Below are 14183 nucleotides of genomic sequence, written 5' to 3'. Positions count from 1 at the left end.
CATAGATGAAATAGTCCCAACTTACTTCTAAGTAGAAGACAAAAGCCATCAGATGTATATTGAATACTTAGCAGTCATTCTGCTTTAGGTTATAGCTGTTAGCTTGCTTTCTAGATGTAGAGGTCTTATTACTGTAGTTTCAAATTCATTCACAACAGGTAACTCCTGTCTATTATTCTTGTGATGCCCACATAAGCCTGAGAAAGTGTTATTCCCTATTTACGCATACACAAGGGAGATAAAATAATCTGCTGGGGCTCATAGAGGAAGCCCCTGACCGAGCCTGGAATTTCTCATCATCTGAGGGCTAAATCTGGTGCCAGTCACAAATAGTCCATAACAGATCACAGTTTCTAGATCTTTAATTCTAGACATATTGCTATACTTGGAATAGTGTCTTCAGAGAACTTCCTGGGCTTTTTTTGTGGAAGAAAATTCATGTAAATGTTGCCCAAGACCACGTGTGGTCTTTGGGGACAGGAAAGTAACAAGGTGCTCTGGGGACTCTTCAAGTAATGCCCTTCAATACCTTTCCATACTTCTCTTTAAATTGATGCTGACCGTTGACATTTGCTATTTAAAAATAATATACTCATAGGATTTCTACTACATGTGCCAGTTACAGCTGTATATTCCACTTTTATTTTCCTTCAGAACACTCATGGCAGGTAAATCTTCCAGGCTTGGAAGACCCTTGTAAGCCCCTGGCTGGGATAATACACATGCACGTGGAACATGATTTTTGTGAGCAATCTGTGCCTGAACTGCTGCCACTCTGAGGACTCTTACAGGAATATAGGAGAGGATGCTTCTGGGGAATGGTAGTGGTTTATGAGACCTTCTCTTTCCGTATTTTTTTTTTTTTTACTCAGAATTCCTTTGTGTTGGGGGAAAATAGACTTTTCAAAAATTTTAAAGTTAGAAATAGTCATGTCACATTTATCACAAATGTATCATACACCTCCAAAGCTAAAGGTCGGATGCAGTGTGCTCTGCAGACTCATATAATGAACGTAAAAAAAAAAAAAAAAGTGGTTAATTCAAAAAGCATAAAATGCTTTGGAATTGCCTTCATAACTGTTTTTATGATTCTTCATCTCTGTTGTCAATGCTTTAAATCTAGAATAAAGACGTAATCTGATCTGTGAGAAATTTTAAGATTAAAGGTGATCATTTGGCAGGAGGGGACCACAGGTTAGTTACCCTTCTGCTCTACAGCAGGACCAAGCATTCCTTGCAAATACAGGTCTAACTTGCTCTTGAAACCCTCCAGCAATGTAAGTCCCAACCTCCTTCCTCGCAGGTAACTGGTTCCCATGTTTAGCTCTGATCAGGAATTCTTCTCTAATTATCTGTGCTAACCTTTTCTTGTTGTATACTCAATGAATGATATCTGTCAGTGAACAAGAAGAATGCTTACCGTCCTCTTTATAGCCACTTTCATAGTGGTCTCCTACAGATACATCTGTGGCTGTTAAAGCAATCCAGAACAATGTGGGGGTTTTTGCCAGTTGTTGAATGTTGTCTTGTATTCAGAAAGCTATGCCCTCTGACCCCAGATCCTATGCATTTGTGCATTATTTTTTCTTCCTTCCTGCATATTCTGCTTTACACTTGTCTTTATTGAATGAAAAATGTATTTTGAACTATGGTAAAACCCTGCAGCTCACTCTTGCTTGTGTTCCTGGGATTCCTTTCAGAGGAAATGAGGGACATGAGAAGACAGCTCATACCTGGTCTTGTCCCAACAAGAAGGGTATGCGCTAGGCCTGGCATTTGGAAAGTACTTTTGATCCCCCAGGTTTAGATAGCTCACTGATGCAAGTGGAGTTATATCGCAGCTGAATCTGACGGACTGTTCAGCTCCGTTGTTTCCAAACTCTAGTCCATGGAACAGTTGTTAGTTGTGGAGAGCTGGCTGGTTGCTCAATATTTGCTTTCCTTGTTTCCAGCTGCTCCAACACATTAAAAGAGTATAAAAATACACTAAATATTTCCTAATGTGCACTCTCCATAAAAACACCTGCTGTTATTGGCATGGAAAGGTGACTGGCAGAAGTTTTTCATAATATACTGAGCCATTGTCCAAACTTTCATATAAAGTGTGCTGATGGATACTTACAGCTACTTCTGAGTAAAATGAACCTTATAGTTAACGTGTTCCATAAATCTGAGATACTTCCACTGCATGTCATCCATTTTAACAAGTGTTGGAAGTGGTTCAATGACTGACACAAACGTACGTGGCCTCCTTCTAGAATAATTGAAGTTGAAAGTTGTGCAGTACATCTTTCACCAGGTAGTTTTCCCTGTGCTGCAAGAAGCAATTCAGTAATACGAAGGCCACCAAGCAAAAACTGTATAAATAACCTCCACTCAGATGAAGTAGTAAGAGGCTACAATTAGAGGGTAACTAGAGAAGCACGTGTGAATTAGGAAACCTGAATTCTTTAAAGTTCTGATACTACACGCTTGTTCAGTTAATTCATGTCTTCTGTGGCAGAACTTTTAGCATGTTTATAAAGTGGCTAGAAGATCTTAGAATAGGGAAATGCTATCTGTGTGCATGTGAATCGTTTGATAAGCAAAAAATCCTGTGCCATCTCCATCATAGGCACAGAGCTACAGACTTTGTACTTTAGATTTTAAAGAGTTGCTTAGAAAATGCATTTACATTTTGTGGTTTTGTCCCTGTTAATTTGTGAATTTTTTTTTTGCACCGTAACTTTTAGAACAGGTACATTGCTTTGAAAACCATAAAGTTTTGCAAGTAATTATCCTCATTTTGTACCCGCTGTTGATTGCCATGTTATTCTGGATTCTCTACGATGGAAAACATAATTGCTGTAGAGAGGAGATGAACAGACTGACCTAATCGTAAATGTCAGCAAAAAAAAAAAAAAAAAAAAAAAAAAAAAAAGAATAAAAAGCAATTAATTCCTTCAAAGGAGCATTTTAGTTTCCAAAGCTATATCAGGATGACAAGAACAAAATGATTCCATCTGGAAACAAATTCTTTTTCCAAATATATTTAATAAAAAGCAATTGCAGGGCAGTCTGCTGCTAAGCAGGGTTCATTTTGTCCAGACAAAATCCTGCAAAACTACTTAGCGGTAAGTTTTGAATCTTGGATTCATGCAGAGTGAAACTCACTTAACTGCCCAGCAGGCCAATGCAAGCCTAAAGCACCGCTTCAGTTTTACAGACATAACACAGTTCCGTATTTGGCTTTATGCTGAGCTGGTACACTCCAGTGACTTTCACACATCTAGTTAATCGGGATACTGGATGGTAAAATCTCAATTTGGCTCAGCAGCAGAGAAGGAACGATCCTTCTAGGCAGTGAGACTGTTTCTGAAGAGAGGAAGAGCTCATCTTTTATTAGACCAGCTTCCATAGCTGGAAGGCATAGCAGAGCATGCAAGCCCTGTAACTTCAAGCCCTCCAATTTCTTCGTATAGGCTTGCACCTTTAACATCCATAGACCTTTCCTTCCTGCCTACATTACCTCAAAATGGTAAGCTCTAAAGCTTCTTGCTCTTCAGTAATTAGAAAGTTGCCCTTTGCCATGCGTGAAATCCTTTGCCATGCGTGAAATATAACAGCACAATGGAACAGAATAAGAAATAAAAGAACAGGGCATTGCCTGTGGCGTGCAATGTATTTTGTTCAACTATGGGTGGAACATTAATTTACGGATACGTCTTGCTTCAGTAGGATGGAGGATGTATTTAGTAGTTTCGTGCTGAATAAGGTACAGGAGATTCTCTCTTCCTTCTTTTGCAGAACATGATTCAATGTGTGCTGCTTTAAATTTCTGTTTATTAGGGTTATTAAAGAGATTCTGTATTACAGGCTAAGACAAGTCCACATTCTTAGGCATTCGTCAAGTCTTGTTTGAAATTTCTGCAATTTTAACTAAAATAATATCCTTGACTGTGTGTATATATAATACGTTTTTCTCTACTAAAGGTACTTTACTAAAAGCCTAGTAAAACTGACACATGTACTGAACACATTAGTTAACTAAACATTTAGAGCTCAAACTGTAACAGATTGAAATCCAAAATAAAATATTCATCAGCATCAACATCATTAACATCCAGAATGTCACTGGTTACTGTCCTAAGTAATTAAAGCGTAATTACAGAATTTTGGCCTTGCACAGAAGGGTTTAGATGCTGTAATATATGAAGTGATGGTACAAGTTGTAAGCAATGATGAGTGTATTGGAGCCTGGGTAGGAAGAACTTTCTCTTTTATATTTTTGGTACATCTATTTAACCTATTTCAATGCTGCAATCTTTTCTTTCAGGTCCAATTTTAAGCTTTTGGCTGTAAATGGAAAGCTCTATGCCATTGGTGGTCAATCCCTTTCCAACGTGGAGTGCTATAACCCAGAAAACGACTGGTGGAATTTCGTAGCATCCATGCCAAACCCTCTTGCAGAATTCTCAGCTTGCGAATGCAAGGGCAAGATCTACGTTATCGGAGGATACACTACACGAGGTAGAAAGCTTGCTTTTTTTTTTTTTTTAACCTGATTGCTTCTAATGCCCAGATAATTTTCTTCTCTTTTTCAGGAAATCTTTTTAACTGATAAAGAAAGCTGCATAATACTCATTAAGACGTGTAGAAATAAATCACAGGTAGAAAATAATTGACAAATGAAAAAAAAAAAATTAGCTCTGTCATACAGGAATCAGATTTTTTGGATTTTTTCAGGGCCTGCATGGACCTGGGACTCTGTTATTCTGAGGGAGCAGACTGATGGTTACGTCAGCACCCAGCTTAGCCCTCCTTTTTTTAGATTTTGATCATACAGTAGAAAGAGAGGTCTCAACAGATACACTTTGTTTAATTTTTAAATGCCTGTTTTAGACTGTCAGGAGGAAAAATATGAAGAAATTATCTGCCTGCATTAGTATTTCTCATGTATTAATAGATGTCATGATCCTTTCACTATAGCATTTCAGTGTTTTTCAGGCAAATTCAAGCTATAGGTAAAATTTTCAGTGCTGAAATAACTGAATAATTAATCAAAAGCTTAAGCAGGAACAAGCATTTTTTACTTACTTCCTTTCTATACCCTGCTTTCTGAGGATACTGTACAGAGGGAAGGATTTGAAGTTGCATTCTCTTCTGACAATTTCTTTTTCTTTTTCCAGTGGAAAAGCAAGCCACTTAAAAAGAGCTCCCATTTGTTCATTCCTTAAGCACATAGTGCCATTCTTTGGGAGGAATACCATTTTCTCAGAGTTCTAGAAGTCAGATTTTTTTCATGTCAAATGTTTAGTATTTACCGCGATTTCCTAAATTTAAAATCCTATCTCTAGGCCTTTTCCCACTTCGCTTGGTCACGGTAGTTTTAAACTTTTTTCCAAATGGAGAATAAAATTAGAAAAGAGATCAGCTCTTACAGAGAGTACTGCAATCAAAGCTAAACTGACATTAGAACAAGCTGTCCCTTCTCCTGCCTGAGCAGATTTTAGCTCTGAACCATTGTAAGGTTTATAAAAGACATACTTCCACCCCTCATGGTCCTTGTGGTAATGATAACCTTCAAAAATGTTTTGTTTGGTCCATTCTGACCCAGAACCTGGTGGCTTCACTGAGGAAAACAAAAGATAACAGAGTGCCTGTGTCCATATGGAGGGCCATGCTGTGGTGTGCTCTGCAGTCCCAGTCCTCTGGTCATGCCCACTAAAGGATCTGTTGGGATGCATTGTGCTCCCCGATGTCCGACACTAAGACTGACGGGATGTCTGGCATACAACACTTGCTCTGCTGAAAAGTCAGACCCAAGGAGAAACACCCTTTGAGACAAGAGAGCAGAGAACATGGAGAAGGGGCTGAAACAGAGAGTAATGAGAAGACTTGTCTATAGAGACTGGCATTAGGGTTTTTGTCATTTTTATCTAGAGAAAGAGAAAGAAGTGGTAAGAAGAAAAAGCTCTGATTTGGTCAATAGTGCTGCTAAATTACGGGAGTGCCAGCTTTTCTCCTACGTCCCCTGCATTTTGCAAGTTCCTTTTCTGGTGCTGTTCTTTCTTCAGGCTGCCTGCTCCTGGTGTCATGGCTAGGAATATCAACATGTTGCTGTTGCAGATCTTATTCCCTTTAAATTCATTAACAAAGCATACACAGTCAGGATTGCTGCCCTATGTTCCTAAGTGCCTTATTCAGAACTTACTACCTGTGGTTTCAACTGAAGAAGGACAGTCAGTGAGTCACCTCTTGCTTCTTCCACACCTCAGGGGATTGCCACTGACCTTCAGGCCTCTGTCTTTTCCTAGATCTTTTCTTAGGTCTTTTCCTAAAAGACATTTTTAATGGAAATGGGATAGTAAAACAGTACAAAGTTAGGAGCAGTGGATAACAAGCACATTTAGGCTTATGTTTAGATCCAAGACCATTCAGGACAACAAATGCCTGTGCTTGTTATAAAGATCCTTTCCTCAGTGGCGGTCTAACATCAGGTTTTCTGTGTTGCCTCAGCTTAGGACAGCTATCAGACTTAGAAACCAGAATTGCTGCAATTACACTAAGGATTTACCTTCCAAGTTACGCAGATGTTGGAGGGTGTTAAGGCATAACTATCTGAGAGGTGCTGAGGTTCATTTGCTGTTTCACTAAATTCACTAAATAAAACACATGAAGCAATTAATATGTACATTTTTTTAGTATTTCTGCATATACTTCAGTAAGACTGTAGTTTTGTTAGGTTTTGTGGATTATTTTTTTGATCTGTGTAGAGCCTTCTCCTGAGACTACACTTTCCAAAAGAGAGTAGGATCTGGAATTCCCCACTGTAAATTATAATGACACTTCTTGAATAAAGAGCCTCCTTCCAGTTCTCAGCTCTCACTTGTGAACCTAGACCCTAATAGAAACTCCATGTTAGGAACTGTAATGTTTATGTTTTGTATTGTTTGGTTTGTTGTTTTTTTGGTTTTTTTATTTCAGTGGATATAAAAGACCCAGGCTCTGGACTGAGCAAATGAGGGCCATGTCACAATAGACTGCCATTTCATATGCCCCCTTTCAGTCCATAGCACTTTTTACCTGGGAAAATTGCTGCTATAGATAGGCGTAGAAACTTAATTACTAGGAATGTTGGGATTTCCCCACCACCACCATGAGTCAGAGAAAGATACATGATTTGTAGATAAAGATCACCTATATGTAGAGCTTTGATCAGTAATTTCATAAAGCATTGCCATGATATTTTCCCTCTTTTTTCCTTTATTTCATGTGGATTAGGTGTTCAGGAAGGCTATGAACAGAAATAAGCAATGACTGAAAGTCATCAGAGTGCAAGCAAATGCTACAGCAGCACCTCCCTAACATGCTGCTAATGCACTTCATTCATGGCAAGCCAGTTATATTTATGGCTATTTATACCTGTGCCCTTACATAACTTGTCAGTATATCACTTGTCTGCTGTTCCACTTGGGAGCTCATCTGGAGATCGTCATGCAGGATAGACTTGTATTATGGAGCAGATATTATTACAAGAGCAGGCTGGAGTCTGCAAACCTGTTGCCGCTTGTCACTTCAGGTTGGATTTAAGCTCAAGCCTCCAGAGATTGAAACTGAAGTTACTAGCTAAGGAGCCCTGTGCATTCTGTGTTAATTTCATGAAGCCTTGGACAAAGCCAGGCCCTCCACTGCACCATAAATCAGGGTGGTATTGTAACAGTTCTGTAGAATAATGGTATTGAGAACACATGCATCTGCTGAATTGTAATGGAAGTATAGGTACAGCTTCACCTTGTTTCTGTGCCTCTGTCTGATGCTGGCGCATGGAGTTCCCAGTTCTTAAATGATTTTGACAATGTATATTCTCTCTTTGTGGGGTGCTGAACATGTGCCCTTAGGTCATACGTGCCACTTGCTGAAATGTAACTAGCTTTATGAATTTTATTCCATAAAACTTTGATTTATGGAATGAAATGCAAAGTATCAAAGTTAAGCTTGGATGATAAATCACCACCTGACAGCCATTAATGAAGCATACTCTGTTCCTGATAATTTGATTCATCTGTGATCGCTGTTGGAGAGCAGAACGTTGCTCCATTTCCCTTTTCTTAAAAATTTCTTACATATCAGTCAGAGACAAAATTAAAAGCATAAGTTAAAAGGTAGTGATTATTCTGCTAAAATCTGCATCCCCAGACCATTCACATCACGTAATGTGCCAGAAGCAGCTTAACTTTTCCCTCTGCAAAGGAACAGAATGTTCAAACTTCATTGTCAAGGGCAAAGACTTGCAGTTCTCAGTAATCAGCATTTCTTCCCTGGTCTGCTATGCTTTTGCACTGTAATACATTAGCAATCTTTAATAATGGCTGATACAGTTTGTAGGGAGGAAGAATCCTCCTCCACAAGCACCTTCTAATATATTTATTTATTTGTAAATATCTTTCCTCTGTTTCAGATAGGAACATGAACATTTTGCAGTACTGTCCCACTTCTGATTCCTGGACCAACTTTGAACTTTGTGATGTCCATGTTCGCAAACAACAGATGCTCTCTGTTGAAGAAACTATATATCTGGTAGGGGGTTGTATTCATGAACTTGGACCAAACCAAAAATCCAGCCAAAGTGAGGACATGTTAACCGTGCAGTCTTACAACATTGCTACCAAAGAATGGCTCTACCTCAAAGAGAACACATCAAAATCGGGTCTTAACTTGACTTGCACACTCCACAATGATGGAGTCTATATATTGAGTAGGGATATTACTTTATCTACAAGCTTGGAGCACCGTGTTTTTCTTAAGTATAATATATTTACGGACAGTTGGGAGTCACTAAGACGCTTTCCAGCTTTTGGACAAAACATGCTGATCTGTTCTATGTATTTGCCTGATGTGCGAGAAGTGTAATAGCATCAGGTTTTTCTTTTCAGCTCATTAATCATTCTTGGAAGAAATATTGCTCCCTCTAAATAATTCCAGTTCCAGAATGTAATGTGGTTGCATAACGTAGGCATAAAATACCTATTCTGTTCTTTAAAAAAGTTGCAAAATCCAGTATTAAGATAAATGCTTCCAGAAACGGTTTTAGGATTTCAGTTTAAAAATTTTATTGTTTTGGATTTAAATTTCACCAGGTATTGTATACCAGGAGTATACATGATAAAAGTGGAAATAATTCAATAAAGTAAATAGTAAGTCTAAGGAAAATCGCAAAGAGAATGATTACTTCTAAAATGCAGTTTTTACTTAAGCTGTGTCCTGTCAAATGCACAATGTTTAAAAATGTTTATACTATCTCATTTTTATCTCTTTTATGGTAAGAAGTGAGATTCTCAAAGGTGCCAGCAACTGGGGTACCATCAAGAAAGAAGAACTTCCCCTGAATTATTTGTAATGCAATGCTTTGCCAGGGACTGGGAGGAATTGCCTAGAGGCTTATGGTTACTGGTTGGATAAGAGATGCTCCTTTAATGGAAGTTGGCAGCATTTATTGCTACTGTTAAGACAGAGGTAAAATGACTGTAAATTCAAATGGGGAAGTTTGCTCATCTTCAGAAATGCTTTAAGTTTTAATTACCTTGTGTATTCTGTAGTACTGAGTGTTATAGACCAAATTATAGTTGGCAACAAGCTACATGTTAGGAAAATGTGCATGAGCACATGCAATGGTGATTCTGCACCAGGCACATCCTGCTTGATAACAGTCATCCAGGACATCCATCACTCAGTATGGAAGGGTTGACTCGTGTAAATGACTTCCTGCCAACACCACCCAAAGCAGATGCATATGAATGTTGGCCATTTCTTGTGTTACCAGGAGCTTGATAGAGATTACCTCAAGTTTTCCACCCAAAGTTGTTAATTTCTACAAAGAGCACGGTAAGATGGTCACCATGAATACTCCTTTGTGGGGATTCAAGAATAGATGCTCTGGGACCTTCTCCCAGTTCCTGCCTATTGCCTGAGGGAACTATAATCATGGTTGGCCCCCTAGCAGACAGGTTCATAAGCATCTTCTGAAGGCACCTGCCCAGGTGTGGAATGTGCATCCTCACGGCAGGAAAAGGAGGTGGTCTTGGTCACTGTGGGAAGGTTTCCCTGTGGCTGCCTTTAGGGAAGAGATAAACAGATTAGACGTGCTAAACACGTTGCAGGGATGCTGGTTCTGCACCAGCTGTTTCTCCACATGAGAAGACGAGAGATACCACCTGAACAAGTTCCTAGTATGTGGAGTTGTCTTCTTTTTTGTAACCTGGAATTCAGCAATCTGAATCTTCTTTTGAAGATAGGTGCCTGTTGTACAGAGGAGGAGGAGACAGCAGTGTTTCCCTCAAGGTTCTTTTAACTCCCTGCTTCTCCATGGATTTGCATGATGTCAGTGCTGACTAAAAGACCTATCAGACTTGAAGTGCCTTGCCAATTACCTCTCACACCTTCAGTGCTTAGGTGCATAATTTTGGTACTTCTGATCATGCATAGCAACCTGAACAGAGAAGTCCCAGGAAACTCTTTGGTCCAGAATGAGGGTATTTGGGTTTGAACACTTTTAGGATACGGGTATTTTGGATATCCAAAGATTTACCTTTTGGATGGAATTTTTGCAGCCTGGCAGAGTATGTTATGCTTAGGCCCAGACTAGTGTCTACCATTCAGCTATATGCATGAATTTAATGAGTTAAGCCTGTGATTATTCTTTCAAAAACACAGTGCACTGAGCAGCTGTTCTCTTCTGACAGCAGTATCAGACCAAACAATGGCTCTTCTGTGGTGAAGAAATACGGTGACTTTCATAAGATTCTTCCTTCAGAAGGGTTTTAGAATAAACATATGCAGTGTGACAGTGTCTGGTGATAAATTATCTCAGTGACATTAATTTACCTGCTTTCTTTCATTTCTTTTCAGTTTTAGATTCAGTACCCTACAGTCATCCATAAGTCAACTCAGATCAATACTGGTGGAGGGAGTTGCATCTGAGTTGTCATATTCGCTTGCCTAGCAAATCAACTGAAAACACATCACTCCCAGATTTGCAAGTATGATACATCTAAGCAAGTCCTTTCAAACCCATTCATTTCTTAGTGCAGTCATAATTTCAAAAGCTATGATCACTCTTTTTTTCACAAGGCATTTCCACACTGGGTTTATCTACATGTTGGTTTCAGCTTCCAGTGATCAAGTGGAAAATCTGGAGAACCTGCTCAAATGTAGAAGAGAAAGGCAGCTCAGACTGTAAATAATCAGACCCTTTGGTCAATCCATAGTGCAAATTCCTCATATGCTGACATCTAACTACTACAATCACAAATCAAAACTGGTGTTGAATTTAGTGGCAGCAGCAGACTGTAATAATCTAAATGGACTGTATTGCTACAGGGTGAAATAAATAATAATTTTCTTAGACAAAATTCTGTACAGAAAAGTATTCAATGTCAGTGGCCTTCATACCTCAGGAAAAAACCCAAACATTGTAATGACTGTCCCATGCCCTTTTCATTTTCTTTCGATCACATTAATATTTCACATAAGGCACTGTTGGGCAGCTTCTGCCCTTTGGGGCAAGGAAAACTGGTTGAGAGTCACCAACAGGCAATCATTAAAAAGCTGCTTTTTAGCCAATAGAAATGTTGTTCAGTGATTCAGTGTGCTCTCTTTTCTTTGGTGGTGGGAGGAAAAAGGTCCTTAACTTAAGGACAAATAAGCTGCTTTGGAATGACAATACAAGTGTACACCAAGGGGCCTTGCAGTCTGATCAACTGGAAATTCCCTGTGTTATCCTGATATTGCTTCTAATTTACTGTGTGGGCTTGGGAAGATCACACCACCTTCTTGCATCTTCATCCCCAAATGTAACACGTGAGTAGGAATGTTCATCATGTGGGAACACAGATGGTTTGTCTGGTGTAGTAGTGTAGTGTTTGTAAGACATCTTGAACATCTGAAGAACTACTTATATTCTCGTTGTTTTAACTGTTTACTTGGTTATTAGAACTGCTTCATGGCAAGTGGCAGGATATAAGGCAGCCAATAATCTCATTTGGGTTTCTGCTAATTACCTTTATTTTGAACTGATGGCTATTTCCAGTCTGTTTGTTTCTTCTTTTTTTCCAGTACCTGGTAGCCTGTAGTTCATCAAAGTTTCTTAGTCTTGGTGTTCTCAAGTCTATATCCAAGTTGAAAACTTTTTCTTTCCTGCTGTGTCTGGGTTATCCAGTGCTTACATATCCACTATTCATCTTCTCTCGTGGACCAATTCGACTTGATACTAACCAGCAAAAGCTGACCATGGCAGAGGATGATCCCAAGTTGAAAGAAAGAACAACACAGAGAACAACACCCTCCAAAGTCCTGAGGGAGGAGTAAATGGAAAACTCTGGGAACTTTAGTCCCTTCTCATAAAAGAGAGAAGCATTTAAGAAGGTTGCTCTCATCAAGGCTAAGAGAAAACATAATAGTTTCTTCCTTTCTGGGAATGGTTTGTGGTTTTCAATGTGAAATAAGAGTTGTGTGGGGCTTAAGCTTAATCTCCCTGGCTGGTTTCCATAGGTTTCCCTTTCTGCCCTGTCGGCTGACCTTTCTTGGGCTTAGTATCTGTGTTTTCCATTCTTTGAGGATTTTGCCTTTCTACATCAGCGTCCAGCCTGTGTCACTGAAATTATATAGTAGCAATCTGTTGGTCTTTTCTATTTGTTAGTCTGCTTTTCACACTGATCTGTGTCTGTCAATCACCGTGATGAAAAAGTAAAGTAATTTGTAATTCAGGCTGAACCTTTTCATTTATTCAATTTTGGGCTCTTGGAAGAGAAGTCTATGAAGCTACAAATGCTTTGTTTCGTTTAATCCTCATTTTAGTGAGAAATGATGCTACAGACATTCAGTTTGTGGAAACTGATCTGCGTCAGTAATGTGATAGAGAACAGAAGGCACAGAGTGTAATGACAACACTGAGCACACAACATGCTCAAAGCCCTACACAAGCAGAGATTACTCATCACTACCATCCCTGAAAGGTAAGATATATACTGTAAATGGTGTTAAAGCAGAGAGGATCCTTGGAGTATCTGTCAGTATTACCAATGAATTTATAAGCGGTTACCTAGAGTCCTCAGAGGGCAGAAACTGTCATCATCCATGGTATGTTATGTTGATTTTGCATTTACAGTAATGACCAAAGGGTGGCTCCCCATCCCCACAGTAAGTCTTAGGAACCAGAACAAATGCTGTAAGATACAGAAAGTTTAACAGTTTCTCTACAATATTAACACTGCCGTTCTCAGACTATGTTTTCTATCTAATCAACTTAGAGCCTCTTTCAGTGTAATCTCAGTCTGTTTTTCCCAGAAGGGAGACTGGCGTTTGGAAAAGGAGTCTGGGTTTTGTGAACTGATAGGGATCATACATTCACAGCTTTGAAATTGCTATCCCAATTATACGTGGAATTTTTTTCTCAAAGCATTGACATAACCAGTAAACATATGTTGTTATGTCCTATGAATATGACTATTTTCTAAAGTAAGTTTCAGTTTCTTTATTGTAATTAGAAGAGTGAAACATGTTTCATTTCTGAAATACAAACTGTCTCTTATAAAAGAAAAGGAATCATTGCAATTACTGGATTTTTCCAGTGGAAGGCAGATTAGACAGTGCCCAGTTTTAGAGTATCCAGTTATATGATGTGCTGCACATCTTCAACTCATATTTGCTTCAGTAGGAAAGAAAGATGTTTATCACCTGAGCAAAGATATTTCCTGTTTGTTGGTACTCGTACCATCATTTAAGATTCAGCAGCTAATGCAAACTCTCTGAATCCTCCTTCCCTCACTCAATTTTTCAGTTGAAATTTATGATTATTTGATCTCTTGTTGATTTTCCACCCTCTGATATTTTCCAGATGTTTTTAAGGGTGTACCTTGTGATAAGACACCCTTTATAAATAATTTTCGGAAATTAAAGCCATTTACTCTGACTCACCATCTTTTGCCTATGAAGATTTTACTGAGCCACAGCTCCATCATTTTTCTGCCAGCGTGCTGCTCTAACACTGCCCCACATTTTCCCTGATCACCATATTCTCCTCTATGACCACTCCAAACTGGTAGCACTCTTGGATGAGGCTAAGCTGATCGTATAATAGCTTATGTTGTACAGCAAATCCCAAATTCCTTTCCCAGAACAAACCTTTAATGCACTGCTTCTACTGC

The 14183-nt window shown here is 39.0% G+C and overlaps 1 protein-coding gene across 1 annotated transcript in view; it reads left to right on the top strand.

The window, feature by feature from the left end:
• KLHL42 (kelch like family member 42) overlaps nt 1–8910 on the top strand; it is a gene marked incomplete at its 5' end in the record, with an annotated part of 12714 nt that extends 3804 nt beyond the window's left edge. Inside the window, 2 exons of the mRNA XM_009636502.2 lie at nt 4316–4509; nt 8441–8910. Coding sequence (XP_009634797.2) covers nt 4316–4509; nt 8441–8892 — 646 coding nt within the window. The remainder of the gene's footprint in view (nt 1–4315; nt 4510–8440) is intronic.
• Between the last annotated feature and the right edge of the window lie 5273 nt (nt 8911–14183).

Source organism: Egretta garzetta, unplaced genomic scaffold (genome assembly GCF_000687185.1).
Source record: "Egretta garzetta isolate BGI_Z169 unplaced genomic scaffold, ASM68718v1 scaffold293, whole genome shotgun sequence".
Classification (NCBI taxonomy): domain Eukaryota; kingdom Metazoa; phylum Chordata; class Aves; order Pelecaniformes; family Ardeidae; genus Egretta; species Egretta garzetta.
The sequence above is the reverse complement of the archived record's forward strand: the minus strand, read 5'-3'. Positions and strand labels throughout refer to the sequence as shown.